This window comes from Piliocolobus tephrosceles, chromosome 3 (genome assembly GCF_002776525.5).
Source record: "Piliocolobus tephrosceles isolate RC106 chromosome 3, ASM277652v3, whole genome shotgun sequence".
NCBI lineage: Eukaryota > Metazoa > Chordata > Mammalia > Primates > Cercopithecidae > Piliocolobus > Piliocolobus tephrosceles.
The window spans coordinates 179455378-179478128 of record NC_045436.1 but is presented as its reverse complement, the minus strand read 5'-3'; the positions used below and the strand labels follow the sequence as shown (position 1 = coordinate 179478128).

Sequence of the window (22751 nt, the reverse complement as noted above, 5' to 3'; positions counted from 1 at the left end):
CACTCGATCACTCATTCACCCACTCACTCACTCGATCACTCATTCACTAACTCGATCACTCATTCACTCACTCACTCATTCACTCGCTCACTCATTCACCCACTCACTCACTCATTCACCTACTCACTCACTCATTCACTCACTCTTTCAATTACTCACTCACTTATTCAACCACTCATTCAATCACTCATTCACTCAATCATTCCTCACTCACTCACCTATTCACTCACTCGCTCGTCCCTTCACTCACTCACTCACTCACCTATTCTTTCATTCATTCCCTCACTCACTCATTCATCCATCCCACCGTGGTCAGGCTCTCAGTGTTCCAGGCCTAGAGCCAACACAACAAACTAGGGCCACCTCTCAGGCTGACGGGTTGTGTGCTGGGTATAGTAGCCCTGATGATAGCGCTTGCCAATTTCTGTGGTATACACACCCCCACATGGGCATGCAGGAGCCACCGAGATGAAGTTGGTGAACATGGAGTTGAAAAGAGCTGTGAACAGTGGGTGCTCATGATCCAGGGCCAGCTGAAGCTCTGGAAAGGGCAGACAGCTACCCCTGACAACATGGTGTGATGCGGGCAGTGAGTCTTTCTCTCTGCAGCACATGTTATTTTGCAACATTTTGCCCAGTGGGTTACTCAGGGGCAACCCTGGCATCTGGCTTATTCATTCAGCAGCCTTACTGGGGACACAGGTGATCAGTGGCCCCAACTGGTACTCAAGGAGCTCCAGGCCCTGGAGAGAGTGCAGAGCTGGGATGATGGAGCCCAGCAGAGGTGGCTGGCAGGGCGTGTGAGGTCAAAGGTAAGAAATTCCAAAAGGGAGAAGCATTCCCAGTAGGGGTGGAGAGAGGTGCACCAGCCAGGACCTTGTGACCCCAGGCAAACCTGGACTGCCTCTGAGCTGTGTTGTCCTGGTTATCAACACAGAACAGTAATAGTACTGGCCGCGCCTGCCTGAGTGTGGCAGGGTGGGGGTGGGGAGGGGTGAGGGCCAAGCCTAGCAACTGACCCTGCCCCTGAAAGCTTAGCCATGGGGACCACGCCCAGCAGCTGACCCTGCCCTGAAAGCTTGGCCGTGATGACCCCGTGTTGAGAACTCTGCCTTCACTGATTTCATATCACTATCCATTTCACAGGCCAGGAGACTGGGGTGACTGGCCTCGGGGCCTGAGGTTGGCCAGCAGCAGGGCTGAGAGCTGACGCCTGCATTTCTGTTCTAATGGTGACACACCCTGGCTCAGGTGATCCTGCACAGAGGATGTCTCTGCGGGGACTCAGCTGCTCTGCCCTCTTCAGAGCACCCTCCTGTCACACAGCATGCATGGTCCTGGGCAGGAAGTTGGCTGGGTCCAGGTGGGCAGGCCCATACCCCCACCCCTGCCCCCGACCTCCACACTTCACACATGCCAGGGGTCAGGGGCTGGGTGAGTGGGAAACACTCAATGCTCGGAGCCAGAACAAATTGACCTCTTAATAGACTTTTCCACTGGAGTGGAGCTCCTTGACTTCAATTCATCCCCAGCTGGAAAACAAGCACATTTAAAATCATGCCACATCGAGATGCAGTGAGGCCGGCTATGTAAGGCCAGCCACTGGGGACGAGCGACTGAACACAGGCGCTGCCGAGCTGTGTCGGGCGTGAGGTGACTCAGGGATACCTGGTGCCCGTGCACTGCCCGGCTTACCTCCACCGAGGTCCTGGGCTTCCATGTGGACCAAGTCAGGGTCAGCGTCCACCCCAGACACAGCCCTGGAAAAGAAGAGCCGAGACTGGGGTCGGGAATGGAGTCACTGTGCCCATCCCCCAGCAGCTCCCCACACCCCATGCAGCCATGTGGCCTCCCTGGTTCTGAAGCCACACTTGCTCTTTGGGTCCGGAGGGCATCACCTCCCCGGGACCCCACCTGCTCCTGGGATGCTTGGAGTCTCTGTGTCTTCCTTGCATGAGCTGAGGCGGTTGGGTTTCTTCCTGTCATGGAAGTGCTTGTAAAAGACCTTCTCCTTCATAAGAGATTTTCACATTGCTTTTTCATTTTTGTTTGTTTTGTTTTATTTTGATCATCTAAAATGACCGCAGGAGGCAGGTAGGCCTGGGACTCCCATCCTATCCTAATTTTATAAATATGGAAATTGTGGCTCAGAGAAGCAAAATGACTCTCCCAGAGCCATACAGTGGTAAGGGTTGACCTGGGATTCAAGCCAGGCTCACCTGAGCTGTTGCTCCGTCTCCTGCTTCCCATGACCTGGTTAAGTGTGCCCTTGGGAAGATTCCTCTCTCAGCCATCGGCTCTCCCCTAGTGCTGCCTCCAGGGACTGGCCTGAATCCTTTCATGAGAGGGCAAAGGCTCCAGCGAGAGGAACGCACTCCCTACCTCGTCACTCGACAGTTTGCACCAGGCTGTCCCCACACACGGGCCTGGACCATGCGTTGTGAGGCAAGTGCCTTCATCTGCACTCATAGGTGACCCCACTAGGGCCAGGACGGGCCTCTGACTTGCCTGAGGCAACATGGCTCAGACCAGGGCAGTCTCAGGATCCTGCCCAGGTCTGCTTGATCCCAAAATGCATGCTCTCCTCAGACCCCACACACTGCCCTGCTCACAACTAAGGCCTTCTCCTAATGCCACGAGTGCAGATGTCCCATCTGTTATGGGACTCTGCCTCCTGTGGGGATGGTCCCAGCTTCAGAGAAGCCGTGATGGAAATGTGGGAGTTTTGCCAAGTGGCTGAGTTCCATAGACATCTCTAAGAGCCCGGTGGGACAAACCTACTGTGTACAAGGCCCGCTGCAGGCCCTGGGGACAGAGATAAAGGAGACACTGCGGTTGTCCTGTGAACTCCTGGGTCAGGACACTCAGGCTGGGGCTGTGGTTCTCCTACTCCACCCTCAATCCACCCATACCCCATCCCTGCCCGACTCCTCTCCCCATTTCACTGCCCTGCTGGGTGAAGTCTTTAACTGGGTGGGAGGGGAGGGAGAAAGCTTCCGTCTTTAGAGGCAAAAGCCAGGTCCTGAGTCTGTGCTGCACACAGCATGTCACTTGAACTCATTTAATAGCTCCATTTAGTGGCAGGTGCTCAGGTATAGGGAATGTCCTAGGTGCTGTAGTTGCCTTATCTCGCTTACCTTGAATGATCCCAAATGGTTTGGTGATACCCATTTTACAGATGAGGAAACCAAGGCCCAGACAGGTGAAAACAGATCAAAGCTCATACAGCTAGCAGAGCAAGATCCACTACCCAGGTGCTGCCACTCCCAAAGCAACATGTTTTCATCACACAGGTTGCTTCCTGGCTTTACACAGCATCGTGCATGAAATAATGCAGTGAAGGGATAGTGGTGGGGAGGAGCAGTACAGTTGCCCCACCCTCAGTGCAGAGTCTCAGCTGGAGTCTACACCTGTCCTGGCCCCTTTGTCCAAGGCTCTCCCCTGTGCTGTCACAGACTGTCCACTTGCACAGGGACATGGTTGGAGGTGGAAAACCTCACTTGCCCTCTTGCACACTCTCCCCTGGATTTTTCAGTAATTATTCTGGCAGCAATTCTGCCTTGAATTTTTACATTTCTTGTCCTCTCAGTGCTGAAGAGCCAGCAATGACAGGGCAAAGGCTGCTGCTCAGGGTTGGCAAGTCTGAAAGCCTCGCCTTTGAGGGACATCCAGCCATCCATTCACCACCTGGCTCACAGGGGTTCTGTGAGGGGCCAAGCCTATGAAGCACCTGGAATGAGGCCTGAGAAGGGACAGAAGACATGTCCCACGGTCACAGCTCCACAGGCTGGTCCTCCAGGGAAGGCAGGGATGGGGTCCAATTTTGGTGTCACATCCAGCATATGCCTGACTCCCGGAAGGGGAGTGCAGATTTTTTTTTTTTTTAAATGAAAGGAACCTTAGTGAGGATCTGGTCCAGGGTTTCTCAAACCAAGCATCACATCCCATCTCCGAGATTTCACCATCTCCATGTGCCCACTGAACTGTCATCTACCTGCCACTTTCTTCACACTAAAAACTTCCACCTGCTTTAGCCTTCTGCGAAGCAAGACTCCCTGGGATCTCCTGGGTTTGGTGGCTGGGCATGTTTGTTATCACACACATTCCAACTAACATGACTGTTAAAGTCGCTTATCCATTTACCACACCAGTCCCTCTCATGGACCCTTTGCCCAAGAGCAAACTGAGTCTCAAGACGAGGAAGTCACTTGGTGTCAGTGGCCACTTAGCGCTGGGGGCAGGAGCACCCCCATAACCGACTTGCAAGTCGTGGAGATGTCTCAGGCAGAGCGCCCAGCCCCCCCGTGACCTCTCCCCATCACTGACAGTTCCCCACCCAGATTTGGCCCCATTTGCTTCCCAAACTTCCTCCCAACCTGCCTGGCACCAGGATCCCCATTTGCCTCACCTTCTCCAGGGACCAGGTCCACCCAAGTGGCCCCAGGTGGACAGGGGACATCCATAAATGGGTTTGAATGGTACGGACCCCACAGATGTGCCATGTGGCGGGAGCCAGCTAGGACTCCCCCGTAGTCTCTTGAGATTTCAAACACAGGGGCACCAGCATCAATCATTCTGACCCTAGGTAAAGAGCTCTCCCTTTCAAGGTGGAGTGTTGATTTCGGCTTTTGTGAATAGACCGTTTGTAACCTCCTTGGAAAGGAGGTTTCAGGCCTGACATTGTTCTCTCCTGAATACAGACAGGCATTGTTCCCTTCAGCAGCAGACCCTCCACCAGCAATATGGAATTTTAGCCTCATCATCCATCATCTGTGAAGCAGGGCAATGACACCTGGGGCACAGGCTCCCTCTGCCCTCACTCATTCACTCACCCACTCACCCAGTCACAGACTCACTCACTCACCCGCTCACTCATTCAGTCATTCACTCACCCAATCATAGACTCACTCACTTACCTGCTCACTCATTCACTCAGTCACTCACTCACTCAATCACAGACTCGCTCAGTCACCCACTCACTCATTCACTCACTCACTCACTCATTCACTCACTCAGTCAATCACAGACTCACTCATTCACTCACTCACTCACTCAGTCACTCATTCACTTACTCAGTCACAGACTCACTCATTCATTTAACCACTCAGACTCACTCACCCACTCACTCATTCACTCACTCATTCACTCAGTCACTCACTCACTCACTCATTTGCTCAATCACAGACTCACTCATTCACTCACCCACTCACTCATTCACTCAGTCAGTCACTCAGTCACTCAATCACAGACTCACTCATTCATTCACTCACTCACCCACTCACTTATTCACTCACTCAATCACAGACTCACTCATTCACTCAGTCACATTCACTTACTCAGTCACAGACTCACTCATTCGTTTAACTACTCAGTCACAGACGCACTCACTCAGCCACTCACTCATTCACTCACTCAGTCACTCACCCACTCACTCAGTCACTCATTCACTCACCCCCTCACTCAGTCACTCACTGAATCACTCACTCATTCACTCAGTCACTCACTCAGTCACAGACTCACTCACCCAGTCACTCATTCACTCACCCAGTCACAGACTTACTCACTCAGCCACTCACTCATTCACTGAATCACAGACTCACTCAGTCACTCATTCACTAATTACTCACTCAGTCACTTATTCACTTACTCACTCATTTAGTGACTCACTCATGCACCCACCCACTCATTCACTCACTCATTCATTCACTCACTCAGTCACTCGCTCACTCATTCATTCACTCTTTCATTCTCTCAGTCACACACTCAACTATTTACTCGTTTATTTACTCATTCACTCATTCATTCATTCTCTCACCTACTCACTCATTTATTCATTCACTCATTTATTACTTCACTAACTCATCACTCAGTCACTCATTCATTCCCTCACTCACACTCATTTACTCATTCATTTACTCAGTTGTTATTCGTTCACTCATTCATTCATTACCTCACTAACTCATCACTTTTATGTAAATGACTCATTTACATAATGAGTAAATGACTCAGTCATTTACTCATTCATTTCCTCAGTCACTCATCCTATAAATTCATTCATTTACCATGTTTGTTCCTTTAGTCTTTGCTCTGAGCACTTCCCACAGCCATTTCTCAGTGTACTGGCAAAGGCCCTGGGCTAGACACTGGTGTACAGGTGGCCTGAGGCCTGGTCCCTGCTCCAGGCCCTTCAGTCATGGGTTTTGAAGACTCTCTTAGACTCTGCACTTATAACATCTCAGATAGAGCCCCGCTCCCCGCAGGAAATGGCAAGCCTGACACACAGGCCTTCTTGCTTGTCAAGGTCCCCACTGCTTAGAAATGGCAGGCCTGTGAGACGGCCTGGGGCAGGCAGTCCTCAGAGAGTGAGTGTTTTGGGGGAGGTGGGAACTGACTTTCACCCCATTTGTGCTGAGGGCAGCTCCAGTGCAAATAGTTCTGTTAAGCCCTGAAAGGTGTGATAACCACGGCTGTAGTGGGGAGACCTCCACCTCTTCCTTCTATGGACAGAGGCCCTGCCACCCCGTGCCCTGCACCAGGCCCTGGAGCTAACGCAGAGGGAAGCTGAGGCTTTCCCTGGGGGAGCGTGGGGCTGAGCAAGGAGGCAGATACAGGAGCACCTGGTGAAGCCCAGGCGGCCAGACCATCCAGTAGAGTGGGTAAGGGCCACAGGCAGAGGTGGACCGAGGCTCAGGGCTGCAGCTTGGGGGCAGCAGGACCTAGAATGTGGGCCCAAGCCTATCCGAGCCTCACTTCCCCGCTGTGACATGAGACCTAGATACATGCCCGAGCCTCAGTTCTTCCCTGTGACGTGAGGGGGACCCTCACGGGCTGCTGTGGGGAAGCCACGGAACAGTGCATTTGGAGCCTCCATGCGCTGCCCAGGGGACATTCAGTATTCAAAGCAGGGTGGCTGCGGGGCAGCTGCTGTTATGATTCTGTTCTGGGGTGTGGAGAGACTGAGGGCGGGTTGGGTGGAGGGGAGCAGGCGCCCGAGGCCCTACTCAGAAGGCAGCAGGTATCGGGGCACCTGGAGCTGCTCCCTCCCACTTGCAGTCCCCTCTAATGAGCTTGCTGCATAGCCTCACAAAACGTTAATGAGGCAGCTCAGACAGAACACGGGGCTTTGGCAGTTCCCGCTGTCAGTTCAAGGACAAAGAGCTCCTTGGAAATGCTGTCCAAAACAGCATTATTCACCGCTTACAAGGGGAGGGGGGCATCCCCACCGCTGTCACCACGCTCCAGGAGAGATCCCGGGACCACAGTGGCCAGTGTCTGCTGTGATTCACTTGAATAACAGCAGGGAAACGGGGGAGGAAACAATTTGATTTGCCTGAGATAATAACATGTTTGAATTATCGCCAGTTTCCCTCCGGGCGCTGTGGGTCGGTTACTTTCTCTGGCTGGAGAGCTGTCCATGAACCCGGCCTGGCCTGGGAGTGAACAGAGCTCTGCCAATTCCCTAGAGCGACCTGGCTCCGATGTCCCACCTCCTGGCTCTGCTCCCCACCTCTGTGAGTGCTTAGGCCCAGGCGTCCCACCGCAGGGCAGCTCTGGCTCCTGACGGTTGACAGCCATGACAAGGCCAGTGATGGATGACGGTGCTCTGGTTTCCAGGGGAAGAACCGGGCCCTCCTGTGGGGAGCCCGCAGACAGACGGCCGTCGCCTCTCCCCATGAGCCAACGGTGTGTACACCAGCAGTTGGCATTCCAGAGGAAAAAGCCTTCTTTCAGCCTGTGGGGTGGCCAGGACGCCAGTCTCCTGCCACGGTCTGCGTGACATTACAAACGGCCCTTGCCCACTCTGCAGCCAGCAACTTGAACTTCTTAATAATTTTGTCTTTAATTGGAGCTTTGGAAGGGAAGGCTGAGGGGGCAAGAGAGCATATATAGGGCTGATAGCCCGGGTTCCCTCTCCAGCCCTGTGCCCTCGGAACGGGTAGGAAGCCCTTTCTTGCAAATAATAATGTGTTTTTCTGTTGGAGAGACCGGGCTGTGGCCTGTGCAGGAGCCTGTGCAGTGGTCTGTTCCACACGTGGGATAAGAGAAAGGCTAGCACTGTGTGTGTGTGTGTGTGTGTGTGTGTGTACACACACAAGAAAGAGGGATGCCGTGGAATCAGCACATGAAGGAGCAGTGTGCGTCTGGAAAGGCAGCGTGACCAGAAGGACGGGCCGTGGCCCCAGCAGGAGAGGTGCAAGCTTGAGCTCTGAGCAGCTGCACTGGCTCCTGGCCCCACGCTGCCACCTGCGACCTCGGGCAAGCCCTCCTCTTCTGCAGCCCTCATGGACACATTCCACAGACATTTCTCAAGGAAAGCCGAGTGCCCCCCGTGCAGTGAGGCTGGGGTGCTGCCCAGGTGGCACACTGAGATGCATCCTCCCCTGAGGATGCACTCGAGAGGCCAGTACCCACCGTCTGAACTCAGAGGCCCCAGTGGCCCTTTGCCTGGGATGGGAGTCTTCTTTCTCTGGTCTGGCTCCCTGGGGTGGGGGCTTGTCTAGGGTACGACCCCAAACTTATCCTGCTCATTGGCACCCAGCCGGGGCCAGGAAGGGTGACAGGTTGAGCAATGGGAGGGGAGCCCAGGCGTGGATAAACAGGAGAGCAGGGCCGAGGCAGGCCGGGTCAGCACCCACAGGGTCTGTTAGTCAGGGGCTGAGTTGGGGCCTGGGGTTGGGTGGGGAGCATAGAGTGGTGGTCCGGGAACATGTGTACGTCAGCACTTCTCTCCACTGGGGAGGCTGTGAGGCTCGGGGAGGGAACAGCAGTGGCACAGGGCCACATAGCTGGTTCGTGAGTAAAAACGTGGCCTGAGGGACACCAACCCCTGGACTCTACCATTTCTGATACCACCCACTGCAGAGCAGGAAGAATGACTAGGGGGGTCCCCTGGGAGGAGGAGGGTATGGGGCTGCAGACAGAGGCAGTGGATGGCGGGGACCCAGTCCTGGGCTGGGGAGGGTCCAGAGGAGGAAAGGGAGCTGCAGGCTCCTGTGGGGCTCCCAAGGATTTGGGGGAAGTGCTTTCACCGGAGCCGCGGACCCCATGGGTTCGGGGTGGGGCAGTGCTCTCACCAGAGCTGCGGGCCCCACGGGTTCGGGGTGGGGCAGTGCTCTCACCAGAGCTGTGGGCCCCACGGGTTCGGGGTGGGGCAGTGCTCTCACCGGAGCCACGGACCCCACAGGTTCGGGGTGGGGCAGTGCTCTCACCAGAACACGTGGTCTTTAGTCACTCGCTCTTGCAGAAGTGTCCACTTTTTCCCCAAGTCAGATGACACGTAGAGCTTTAGGGCAGAAAAAGGAGAAACAAAAACTTGGTCAGGACGTCAGGAATAAGCTGCTTCTGAGAGACGGAGATGTCCCTGACACAGCGGATCCCCCAGGAGAAGTCGGCCTTGTCCAGCGGACACGCGGAGGCGCTGTGCTCATGTTGGGGTGCAGACCAAACCCCATTGCCTCCAGGAGGAACCATTCCTGTCCCCAGCCCAGCTGGCAGGAGCCGGGAGATGAGGCTCTCCAGGATGAAATCCAGAGGGATCTCACAGAGGAGGTGCGTCTGAGCCTCGAAGCTGGAAGGGACTTTATAATCCTGTGTGAGGATGCGAGGAAGGGTGTTTGGGAGGAAGGAGCCATGTGTCGCCAGGGCTGGAGCAGTGAACGGACGGCAGAACAGGACACAGCAGTGGCCCTGGGCAGGGGTGTGGCATCTGCTGCAGGGGTCAGTGCAGGTGCAGGTGGGCTGGGGCCTGACACCAGGGCCGCCCTCACAGCGTGTGACCAGTGCCACAGCCCAGGGACCTTGCTCAGAAGGGCCCCACTCCTGGGGCTTAATTCTCTGCAGCCGCCGACTTGAACTTCTTAATAATTGTGTCTTTAACTGGAGGTTTGGAAGTGAAGGCTGAGGGGGCAAGAGAGCGTGTGTAGAGCTGATGGCCTGGGCATCCTCTCCAGCCCTGTGCCTCGGGATGGGTTCTCAGCTGCCTGTGCCCATGGTCCTATCTCCACACAGTGACCACCACAGTCCTTGTCCCTGGTGAGTGCCAGGGCCAGGCCTGGGCCCAGGAAGGGGCAGGGGTGGGCGCCCTGAGCACTGTCTTGAGGCCAGCCCTGGGGGCCTGGGAGGGTGTCCCTGTGAGCCGGGGAGCACAATATTAAATGGCTCATAAAGAATATGGTGACAGGCCCAGAGAGAGAGCACAGAAGAAAGGAAAAGCACTTTACCCGATGGTCAACATTTTTCACTTTGCACTGCACCCCGCAAATGACACAGCTGGCCCTGCCCAAAACCACCGGCCAAGACTGGATAAGATGAGGCGCTCAGGGGCTCCGTGGTCAGACAGTGTTTCAGAGAGCCCACACCCGAGGCCGTGGGTGGAGGCAGGGAGCCCTGAGGAGGCCAGGCCTGGGCCCAGCTGGGGGCGGCGGGAGGATGGAGAGGAGGACAGGGCTTGAGAGAGGCCCGTGCAGGCAGCTCGACAGGTCCTCTGAGGGTGAGCAGAGCAAAGAGGGTGAGAAGGTCCTTGGATCTGTGCCCTGGAACCTGGGAGGAGTGAATGGGGCCGGGGTACTCAGGTCTGTGCCCTAGACCTGGGAGGAGTGGACAGGGCCAGGGATACTCAGGGAGCCTACTCCTAGACCTAGGAGGAGTGAACAGGGACAGGGGCGCCCTCGGGTCAGTGTCCCAGGCCTGGGAGGAGTGAATGGAGCCAGGGGGTCCCTGGGTCAGTGCCCCAGGCCTGGGGAAAAGGGAAAGGGCCAGCTGGTCCTCGGGTTCACAGCCAGGGCTCTGGCCTGGGGATCTCAGGTGGAGATAGGACCTTGATCAAGCTATGAGTTTTGGAAATGCCAGGTGAAGTTGCCAGCGCCACGGGCAAGGCCCAGAGCTTCTCCCCTTTCCATGATGGCCCTTGGGAAAGGGCCTCCCCCTCCTTCATGGAAGAGAGAGTCCTGGAGGGAGCCGAGATCTGCTCTGGCAGGAGGGAAGCCAGCTCTCCAGCACAGCGGCGTGTGGGGTGGCGAGGACGTCTCTATCAGGGCGCTCCTCTTGGCCACACCAAGCCCCACCGTGCCGGGGGGTGGGACTTCATAGCTCCATTCTCCATAGGAGAAACTGGCTATGGGTGCTGGAAATGCTTCCCCAAATGTGGCATCTTAGAAACTGAGACAACAGCAGAAGCAGGAAGCCTATTCTCCGTTCCCTCCCCTTTCTTCCCTGAAACAGCCCCTAAACCAAGGAAGGGCATCCCCCGAACTCCTCCCACCCTCTCCCGGAAGACCCTCATGTGACAGGTGTCCTGCTCGAGGCCCAGGGAAGGAATGCTGCACCAGGAGGCTGAGAAGACACTGGACACACAGCTTTGCTAAGCCCCACCCCCTTCCCCGCTGCCCCTCATCTGATCACACCCCTTTCCCTCCCATTGCACTTCTCCAGGACCAGCCCCTGTCCATCAAACCTAAGCATAAGGCATGAACGTCCTGTCTCTTTGGGTCTTCATTTCGAACACTCCCATGTCACAGGAGACGTAAATTACGTGAATTTGTTGTGCTTCTGTCTGGCTCCTGTCTTTTGCAATGGAGGCCTCAGCCATGGACCTTGAGATGGCTGGGAAAGGATCTTCCTCTTCTCCCTCCACTGGAACTCAGCGAGCAGGGCTGCTCTCCGAGGCGGTGGTGCTGGGTGTGTAGCTGCCATGACCATGATGGGCGCCATAGGCAGCTGCCACACTCCAGAGGCCAAGAGCAGGCAGGGTCCTATGTGTCATCTGACTCAGGAGAGCCGGGACGGGTCCAGCAGGACAGGCAGGGGCCCAGGGGTCAGGAGCTGTGACTGTGCCGGGGCCACCTGGGCACCTGGGCCCTGCAGCCTGGGGTGGCAGCTGCTGTGTGTGCGGCCACTCCTGGTGGACCTGCCTTCCTTGCGTGCTGCTCCAGCCCTTCCAGTGCCTCCTGTATTCAATTCCCCCAGTGGAAGTTCTGGATGGGCCCTGGTTTCTTCCCCCACTGACTCACTGTCTGGCATCAGGCCAGCATCTAAGGGTTGTGGGGGTGTCGGCAGCCGGAGGAAGGCACAGGCCGTTCCAGGAGGAGGGAACGACCGAACACAGGCCCTGCAGCCAGAGGCGCTGAGCACACAGTGGGGCTGGCTTCAGGGTGCCGGCCCCCCATGGTGCCAAAGCCAGTGTCACCAGCAGGCTGGGCTGAGGCTGGGGGAGGGGACAGAGCTCTGACTTCATCCCTTAGGGCTGGGGAGTTAGAGAAGGGTTTTAAGCAGGCGGCAAGAGCTTCCCTCCCTGGTGTATGGCAGAGGCACGTGACAGCCGTCACCGAAGCACGCCCTGAGAGTGATCCCATGGCCTAAGAAGAATGTGCCTTCCGAGTTCCCAGCTAAGGAATCTGGGAGTGGCCAACCCCAAGACTCAGCCCTTACCCATGCGGAACAGGCCCCGGCCCATCGCTTGGAATGCAGGCCCTGCGGGGGTCGAGTTCCTCTGTTCTGGGCTGGGTGGAGGTTGCTAGGGGAGGGTGCGGAGGGAAAAAGCTACATAAACTGCAGGCTTCTTACAAATTGGAGCAGCTCTCCTGTCCAGCCCACTGCCACCAGACTGTCCCTGCATGTAACTTCCTCCAATCAACCCTGTGTCTCATTCGCTGCTTCTGGGTCTCTTCTGTGGCCTCCTGGGCACAGTGCCATCCCTGCTGGAGTCAACAGGGGCCTGGCACAGCAACTGGGAAAGGCCTCTGCTCACTCTGGAGGAGATGAACGGGATGGCAGAGGGGCCTCCTGGAGCCAGTCTGACCTCCTCTTCTCTCTCCAGAGTGGCCAGGACATCTCCTAACAGCAATGCCAGGAAGCCTGGGCTCCCATCCTCACCTGGAACCAGCTACCTGGGCAGGCCTAAACTGGCTGACAATCCTCATCCTCACTCAGAAGGTCGGGATGATTCAACTGGATCACGTGCTTTGGAAGAGTCTAGCCCGTGTCTGACACGCAGTCCATCCACAACACGCGTTTGCCTTTCCCCGTCCTGGACGACAGGAGACTCTGTTCCTTTTCCCTTGCCTCTCCTCCGACTCCGGCTCAGTGTTCATTTGCATTTCAAAACGTTTCATCCCTAACTCCCAGGTGATGAGTGAACACAGACACTGGGGTTGGGCCAGCGATTCTATAACTGATGTCCCCAGTTCATCTTTGATTTGCGTTATGTTTTTGCCAGCTGCCCTTCTGTGGGTAGGGGCTGTATTGGTGCAATACGGCCCACATACAGCCCACGCTGCATTTATCGGGGGGGGGGGGGATGGACCACGTGGGGTTTAGGGGATCCTCTGCCCCCCAGTAGCATCTTACGCTGAAATCCTTATTATTGAAGCAAAGCTCAGAGCTCACCGTGTTTTGCTGCAGATTCAGGTGTGGGCCAGGAGAGGGCCCTGGCCGCCGCACAGGTGTGGCTGATGGAAGAGGCGAGCTGGGCTGGGCTGGGATGGGCTGGGAGGGGAGAGAGGGCTGGACAGGGAAGCGGGGACCCGGGTCTGCGGAGCTGGCATCTGCCTCCGTGTCATGGCCGCTGAGTCAGTTCCTTGCCTCAGTTTCCCCATCTATAAAATGATGCCCCAGCTGTAGCGTTTCAAAGGGGAGAGTCTGTGAGTCTAGGGTTCTTGGGCTCCAGCAGGCCTGGCTCCACCAGCACCCACCGTACACAGCGGGAGACCTTGCATGAGTTCCAACGCTGTTCCGAGCCTCAGTTTCACCACTTCTTAAAACAGGAATCGGCCTCCTACTTTGAGGGATGTTGTGGGATCATCCAGGCACGCGGCAAAGCGGTTGCACTTGCCACGCACACAGCACGTTCTGTCGCGATCACTGCCTGATAATACCCATAATAGCAGGATCCGCTCCACATGTGAACACCAGCCGGGCCCTTTGCCTCTCAAGGCGCCACCACAACATCGCTAGGAAGTAGATGCTTCTAAAAATACCTCGTGCAGACAGAAGATGGAGGCTCGCAGGAATTGAGTGATTCGCCCAGGGTCACCCCCTGTCAGACCTGCACTTGAATTATCTGTGGTTTGAACACACTTCTCTTTATTCCTTCTGTGATCAGCGTCTGTCTAGAATGAATCATTTGAGCACAGCAATTTCCATCACTGGCCCAGGAAGGAAGGCAGGCTCAAGTCAACCCCTCCACCCAGATTCTCCATCTGCATAACGGGCACAACATTCACACTAACAGAGGCCAGGATCAGAGGCCATATCTGCTGGCCCGGAGGGCCGGCACGACTGACTTCTTCTGTGCCGCGTGCTCCTTTTCTGTTCCCACGTGTCCTTGTCATGGATGCTATGTTATGAGGAACAAATGACATCACGGATGTCACTGCTGCTGCAGACACCGCTGCCGCCACTGCTGTTCATCAAAGAGGGATGTGCAGAATCTCAGAAGGGAAACAGGTCATCAAGCCCAACCCTGTGCAGCCCTGTCTCTCAGCACAGGCAGGTGTGCCCCCTCTTCCTGGAAGCCCACCTGGGCCTAATCACCCTCTGCTCCTGACTCAGCCTCCAAGCCCAGTGCCCAGGGCCTTTTCCTCTCTGGGTTCCTGTCCTCGCCTTCCTGCTGCCATGTTTAACAAGTCACCATGCTTCAGACGCAGTTGTGTTCCCTGCACCAGCTGCAGGCTGCACTCCTCTCCACCCAGGGCCATGGTCCAGCTGGGCCACACCGTCTCCATGGACCCCTGCTCCCAGCTCTTGTCCTGTAGCTGCAGAGTACACCTGGTCCTGCCACTCTCCACGCAGACCTTCCAGGAGAGGCGTGGCCTCCAAAAAAGCCCACGCCCTCACGTGATTACACAGCTCTCCCGAGGCCGTCGGACCCCCCTCTGGCTGCCATCCTGCTCACTCCCTGCATGCCCCCACCCCAGGCACACTCGGCTCGGGGCTCACTCACACTTGTGGCGCTAATGTGTGCACAGGGTCCTCTGAGCATCTGCACCTGCTGTGCCCTCTGCCTGGATTGCCTTTCCTCATCCCCAGCCGGTGTTCAAGACGCAGTTTAAAGTCACCCTCTAGATCAGGCATTGCTAAGGCCACTGGCTCAGAGCCCCTGCTCCTTCTATTGCAAAGCCAGGGTTAGAGCTCTGTCTGTGAAGTCAGAGTCTGTGCCTAGGGCCCAGGTGCCAGAGAGGATGGGGCTGCAGTGTCTTTGTCCACCGCACCCTCATGTCCTGGTGCCAGCGCCAGCTGGGACTTGGGCAGGGATCCCCGGGCTTGTCCCCTCGTGCTATGCTCAGAACCCTGGTTCTCTGGCCTCCAGCTCCTCAGATCCAGGACATCCTGTATCTCCTAGTCCACTCCCATTGCTCCCCAGGGCTGCCCTGGTGCCTGTCCCTGGTTTCTAGCCTCTCTTCCTAGAAACCAGAGACCAAGCTCACATTTTGGGCTCTCCCACCATGCAGAGGCTAAGCCCCTTGGCAGCCCCCTCACTCCCCGCCTGCCCTCAGTAGACCCAGCAGTTTCTAACGCATCCCTCATCACCTGCTCTGCGCCCCCGTCTTCATCTAGAAAGGAGGCCTCGCGAGGGCAGGGGCTGGTCTGTTTTTTCCCTAGCGGTTGCCCCAGCTCCTGAAACCTAGGAGGCCCTCTACAAATACTCCCAGGCAGAGGAAGGCTGGGTCTCAGTTCCGAGGTCGCTGCTGCCTGGGGGCGGCATGAGGCCCACTTTGAGGCTCATGCCACACATCCCCCTTCCAGGATCCTCTCCTGCCAGGAAGTGACTCAGGCCCCATTTCTGCCCTGATGACCCCTGATTCCTTGACACCCTCTCCACATCACTTCCTCCCTGCACCACCCCCAGCTTAGCAGGGCCCAGCGGGAGCTGGCTCCTGTCTCAACCAGCCCTGCTCCCCCAGCCTCCATGTCTTCCTCCTCCTCCTCTTTGGTCTCAATAAATGGCCTCCGTCCTTCCCACCATCCACCAGGTCCTCCAACCATAATTCCAGAGGTGCCCACCACCCCACCTGCCCCACCGTAAGCAGAGCCCTCAGGGGCTGACACCGCATCCCATCTCAGGCCACCCCACTTCCCCACCCCACCTCGGCTGCTCCTGCCTCCCCCAGTCTCCCATCTCGGAAACTTCGGCGATGAGACACTATGCAAGCAACCGCAGTGAAGCTCAAATGCTCAAGCTGCCAATTAGTTGGTCCTGTAGCAGCAAGGCTTTGCCACGGTTCACGCTTCAGAGCTGAGATGAACACACCTGGAGCACTCATGCAGGGCTGCCCATGGCAGGGTCTCCGCGGATGAGCGGATCGGAAGGACCAGCCGAGGGCTGAGCCCACTGCAAGACTGGCCAGGATGTTGCCCAAGGAACCACGGCCAGGAGACTGCAGGTGTGAAACGTAGCAAACCCTGGGCGCCTGGCAACCCCCCTGCCCTCCTCGTCCACATCAGAACTGGATCTTCCTCACACAGCCTTTATTCTCTTACCAACAGTGGATGAATTCCTGAGCTCACCTTGAAAACTACAGACCCCACCATTGTCGCAAGTGCAACTGCAGCAAATGTCCCCTCCCTTCCTCTTCCCCACAGCTGGAGAAAAGCAGACAGGGCCCTGCATCATGGAACTGTCCCGGCAAAGGTGCCTCCACGGCGTCTTCAGGGATGAAGGCTGCGCCCGTGACCCTGACCATGAGCGATGAGAAAGGCGGCTGTCTGTGTGGTTATCCAGCAATATTTTGCGTTCCGGGTACCACGAGTGAAATCATCTCTCTCTTCAACAAGCCTGGGAGTTCACTTTGTTAGGCCACCGTCCTTTGCTGCCACCCGCTTGGAGAAAGCACCCACGATTGCTAAATTGTCTTAAAGAAAGAGGTTGAGAGTCTGTCTTGCTCAGCCCATCAAACCCCAGCTAACCCCACTCCCACGGTTGCCCAAGCCCAGCCATTTGGATTGGGGGCCCCTTCCCCAGCTTCCTCCCACCCTGGGCTTTGGCTCTATTGAACTACACACTGTGATCTAAATCTGCTTTTTCGCTCTCTCGCCTCCAGGCCTTTGTGTAAACCATGCCCTCTGCCTGGAACATCCCTACTTCCCTCTCATCGCCTGACTACCTCCTGTTTTTCAGGGCAGCCTCATTCCCAGCTCCACATCTCTGCAGGTAAGAGTCTGGGTTACCCAGCCTGACAGCCGAGGCCCTGAGTGATTGCCCTGCACCCTGTTTCCAGCAAACCCCCTCTGGTGTAGCATAAGTCACATTCCCCCAACAGGATGCACCCCGATCCCGAAACACACATGTGCCTCCTGCCCTGGGCTTTTGTCCAGGATGTTCTCTTCACATGGGATACTGTATTAGCCGACCGACGCAGGCTTCCATAACAACATACCCCAGAGGGTGTGGCTTAAACCACAGAAACAGATTCGCACACCGTTCTGAGACCAGAAGTCCAAGATCAAGGTATCGGCAGGGTTGGTTTCTCCCTCCTCGGCTTGCAAACACCACCTTCTCCCTCGTCTTTATGTGGTCTTCCCTCTGCCTGTCTTTTTTTTGGTGTCGTTTTTGATTTTTTGAAACAGAGCCTTGCTCCGTCACCCAGGCTGGAATGCAGTGGTGCAACTGTATCTCTCTGCAGCCCTGAAACTCCTGGGCTCAATCGGTCTTCCTGCCTGGGAGTATCGGTGTGCGACACCACTCCCGGCTGTCTGTGTCCTGATCTCTTCTTATAAGGACACCAGTCAAATGGATTGGAGCCCACCCTAATAGTCTAATGTTTACTTAAGGGCCCTATCTCCGAATATGGCCACATTCTTTCATACCAGGGGTTAGAACTTGAACACAGGAATTCTGGGGGACACAATCCAGCCGTATGGAGGCACACCTTTCACCCCCACCCCTGAAGTCCTCCCACTCCAGTTCCAGCTCCAGCTCAGCTGCCTGCATCTTGGGGGTGCTGTCCCCAGCCTGCCGGCCCCGTGTGCACTGTGGGGAGCTCATGTCTGCATAGCTGTTTGCTGACTTCCTTGCGTCCTGGGCGTTTATCTCCTGCTCCTCTGCTAAGCTGCTCACAGCTCACGGGCACACACCTGCCTCGCTCACCTGAGGCCCCAGTGGTAGCCCCGAATCCATGGCTGCCGGGTGCGCAAGGCCCATTTGCTGACTGAAAGATCACGTTTGACTCTGGGGCAGGGGCTGGTAAATGTGCTCTGTAAAGGGCCAGGTAGTAAATATTTTCAGCCACGGGGGCCGTGTGGTCTCTGTAGCAACCACTCGCCATGGCCTTGGGAGCAGGAAGGCAGCCAGAGACAGCGGTACACAGAGATGGTGTGCCATACACCCTGGAGCAGGTGTCAGCAAACCACGGGCTGTCGCCTGGGTTTGTAAATGGAGCTTCACTGGCACACAGCTGTGGTAAGAAGCCATCACCTTGCCTATTCAGAAAGGACTTTTTAAAGAAAGTGTTCATCCCCTAGAACATAAGCTTCATGAGGGCAAGGAGTCTTTACTAAGCTTGTGGAGCAGTGCCTGCATGCAGTATGTGTTCAACAAATACCTGCAGCTCCAGCCATTGGTTGTACTTCTTTTTCTGTCTGGGCCTCAGTGAGAGAGGCTGGAAGCAGCTGTGGCCTTTCATGGAGCCAGGCACTGAGCTGTGCTTGTTGAATGCCGCCTCACTTCACACTCACACTTCACACACACATGAACACATACACACACGTACACACACACATGCATGTACACATTCACAAACACACCCATAAGATGGCAATTTTCCCTTTTGACAAATGAACTAACTGAAGCTCAGAGAGGTTAGGTAAGTTACTCAAGGTAACACAGCACTCCCTTATGTCAGCAATTCCCATCTCACAGACTTGAGCTCACAGGACTGTACCAGGGGCTGAGGAGTCACCCCTGCCTTCGAGAAGGATGGCCGGTCACCTCCAGCCTCTTCTCTGTGTCATCTGAGTGACTCAGGCCAGACACCCTTCTATCTCATGGCTCAATTTACCCATCTGCAAATCGGGAAGGCACTGCTCATACCCACAGTCAATACATGCATAAAAAGCGAGTCATTACCATGGGTTCCTGTGAGCAAGGCAATAAAGCCTCCACATTAATGGATGGCATTATCATTGTCATCATTGCCTCATGCGCTTGCGTTTATGACACCTGCCTTGGAGCTTTATGAAGCCTTTCAAACTCACTCTCCTGGGAGGCGCTTTTACTATCCACCATCAATTGCTGCAGAAATAGAACATTTCTGCTTAAGAAAAGACAAACACCAGCAAATAAACAAGAAAAAACACATCCGGGACAGCCCAGTCACCGCAGCTGAAACCTGCATGGGTACATCCTGTGGAAGGGTGAATTTCATCCCTCGACACCTCAGAAAGCAGTGGAGGTGGTAAGCGAGGACACGCCTCCTACTGTCATATAAAGATAAAAAGTCAGAGTGAAGCAGGACAGGAGGGAGGGAAAGGAGCAGCTTGAGGGCCCAGGAAGGGCATACAGAAGAGTGTGCCAGTGTCTCCCATGGTTTCTGGAGGTGATTTGAGTCTGCCCTGGACTGTTAGTGGGAGTTGGATGTGATTGGTGGCACTCAACATGTTTTCTTTTTTTTTTTTCTTGAGACGGAGTCTGGCTCTGTCGCCCAGGCTGGAGTGCAGTGGCCGGATCTCAGCTCACTGCAAGCTCCACCTCCCGGGTTTACACCATTCTCCTGCCTCAGCCTCCTGAGTAGCTGGGACTACAGGCGCCCGCCACTGCGCCTGGCTAATTTTTTGTATTTTTAGTAGAGACGGGGTTTCACTGTGGTCTCGATCTCCTGACCTTGTGATCCTCCCGCCTCGGCCTCCCAAAGTGCTGGGATTACAGGCGTGAGCCACCGCACCCAGCAACATGCTTTCATCCCTCACTCCAGGGTGCCTTGTTGCACTGCAGAGGCCTGAAAGTCACAGCCCAGCATTGCATGGACTCCCTTGCAGCTAGATTTCTGGGTCAGGTGGGTGCACTCGTGCTAGGTTTGGAAGGTGAATGTGAGGCAGAGGCTTTTTCCTGCCCCACTGGGTCGTGTCTGCTGCCAGCAAGGTCAAAGGACATGCTGCTATGTCCACCCTCCAGCTCTGGAGGGTGGAGAGGTGGTGGTGGTGAAGGCAGCAGCCGGACTCCACATTCTGGTGTCCAGTCACTGGCTTTGTGGAAGTTACCAGGTGCAGGCTGTAGCAATGGCAACATCAGCTGCACCAATCACATGTTTTTGAGCTTGATAAGTCTGGGAGATTCTGGTCCCCACCTTCCTGACAGGCAGAGGTAGAAGCTTCCTGGTGGGTCTACACCACAGGCTTTCAGGAGGCATCCTGGGGAGGGGGGTCCAGTCTAAAACCCCCTCCCTATCTCCCAACAATTTAGAAAGCACTGATCCCTCCTGTTAAATCCCTTTTCTGCTTACATATCCAGAGGGGAGTATTGTTCCTGCCCTGAGCCCCAGCAGATGAAAATTCTTAGAGCAAAATGAACACATGCTGAGTGAGGGCTTCTCATTGCTGAGAGAATTGTTCTGTTACTCAAGAGATGCCCAATCTCCTCCCTGTTCTGAAGTCTGAGGTCAGAGTGAGCCATCAACGTGGTGTCGAAGCTTGTAGCTCTGCTGGGCAGCTCATGAACCTGCTGATATTCACAGCAGCCAATGCGAAGGCTGCACCTCTGTTCACTCCATATCAGGGTTCTCCTCACACCCACTGCCAGCACTTTCTACTATTTCTTTAATATGGATCAATGCAAACGCTGCTTTACTTAAGGCTGGGGGACTGTGAGGGTTTTCCTTTTTCTTGTCATAGGTGATCATCTTTATTGCTCTGAAGATGTATTAAAAAATAAAGATACATTCTGATCCATTCTTTAAGGCCCTGTTTGAACATTCCTCCTCCAGGAAGTCTTCCCTGACTGCCTACCCAAAGGTGTCTTCTCTGCCTTACTAAGTTTCTGAAAGGCAATCCTGGGCTCAGATCAATTTCTCACAGTGCTGGGAAGCAGAAGTGCTTGATGGGGAATAAAATTCAAGAAAATATAAAAGTGAGTTTATGCTTTTAGAAGTAAGTGCCCAGGGTTCTGCTTCGGCAAGCAGGTCTGAGGACCAAGCACAGAGGAAACAGGCTGGTCAGTTTCATGTCAGCAGCCCCCAGGAAGCTGGCATGGGAAGGGACTGCTGGGCTCTCACGTCCTACCAATCCCAAGGACCTACTGCAGTTGGCTGAGCCTTGGAAGAAATGCATACTATGCTGTCACCCAGGAAGGCTGTCCAGGCTCCAAGAAAAGTAGCCTCAGAGTGACCCAAATTATAATGAGGATAAGGGAAGCATCGTAAAGTCATGGAACAGGGCACTCTGAGGGTAGGTGGACAGGTGTTTTCTGGAGGCAGGGCTGGCATCTGGGAAGGAAGAGGTAGGGAAGGAAAGGGAGGCAAGCCTTTGGCTTTGCACAAATCTGCAACCCTTGGAATGGAGCAATTGTGTCCACTCGACTGACTCTGAGCTTGGCATGTGACCTGCTTTGGCCGATGCTGTGTGAGCAGATGTGATGTTTTCCAGGTCAAAGCCGTTACGCTAAAGCTGCTCATGTAGTTTGCTCTGCAACCCCTGGAGCCTCTGCCCCCCTCCCCCCGTCATGAGAATAGCCTGCTCTCAGCATAAGAGTCCTATGGGGATGTGAACTCCACCAGTAACCAGGAGCCTCATATAGCCAATCCCAGCAAAGCCCAGCAGAGCCACAGGGCAACCCACAGAGCACCAGGAAGAAGAAATAATGCTTGTTTCTGCAAGCCATTGAGGCTTGGGGCTGTGTGTTACTCAGTATGATTGTTGCAGATACCTGCCTAACAAACCAGATTTGTTGGAGTCAAGGCTGGTGTTGTTCCACCATACCACCCTACTTCTTGGGAATTAGAGCTTTGAAAAACTGCATAGCCCCTCAAAAACTAAAGCCCTGTTGTCATTGTTATTAATTTACTCACATCCCTCATTCCTTTTACAACTGCAACTAAGCCTTTTTCTTCCCCTTTTCTTTCCTTATCGTCACAGAAAAGAACCAAAGCAAATAACTGAGATTTCAGCTCCATTAATTTTTCAGGGCACCATAAATTAAAGAGCAATTGCAATGCAGTCAATTTCTGCGGGAAAATAAGTCTCCGTGATTGTGCTTTAGTCTAATTACATGGAAGGCTAAGTAGTGCTATTAATACCCAGAAGCACAAGCTATCACCAAGGAAGGTGCCAGGAGCAAAGAGGCAGCCCAGGAGGCTGAGAAATGCAGGGACGCCAGTCAGGGAAGACCAGACCTTGGCAAGGAGGCCAGGTCCTGTCAACAGCCATGGCAAAGGATAGCCAGGAATCTCCATTTGGAGGTCCCTGACCCGGGCAGTCCCTGTTGGTAGAAATTTATCATTCATTCATCTAACCAACAGTCTGCCATCCATCCATCACCCATCTGTCCACCATCCACCCATCCATCCACCATCCATCCATCCATCCATCATCTATCCATCCACCCACCCATCTATCTGTCCACCCATCTGTCTACCCATCCATCCATCACCCATCTGTCCACCATCCACCCATCCATCCATCCGTCTATCCATCCACCCATCTATCTGTCCACCCATCCGTCTACCCATCCATCTATCACCCATCCATCCACCATCCATCCACCCACCCATCCAACATCCATCCATCCATCCATCATCTATCCATCCACCCATCTATCTGTCCACCCA

At 55.0% G+C, this 22751-nt stretch overlaps 1 protein-coding gene across 1 annotated transcript in view; it reads right to left on the bottom strand.

Moving 5' to 3' along the window:
* The window catches only part of SORCS2 (sortilin related VPS10 domain containing receptor 2), a 542685-nt gene that overhangs the window by 73848 nt on the left and 446086 nt on the right, over nt 1–22751 (bottom strand). Inside the window, exons 5-6 of the mRNA XM_023206691.1 lie at nt 9210–9283; nt 1696–1760 (exon numbers count right to left, since the gene is read on the bottom strand). Coding sequence (XP_023062459.1) covers nt 1696–1760; nt 9210–9283 — 139 coding nt within the window. The remainder of the gene's footprint in view (nt 1–1695; nt 1761–9209; nt 9284–22751) is intronic.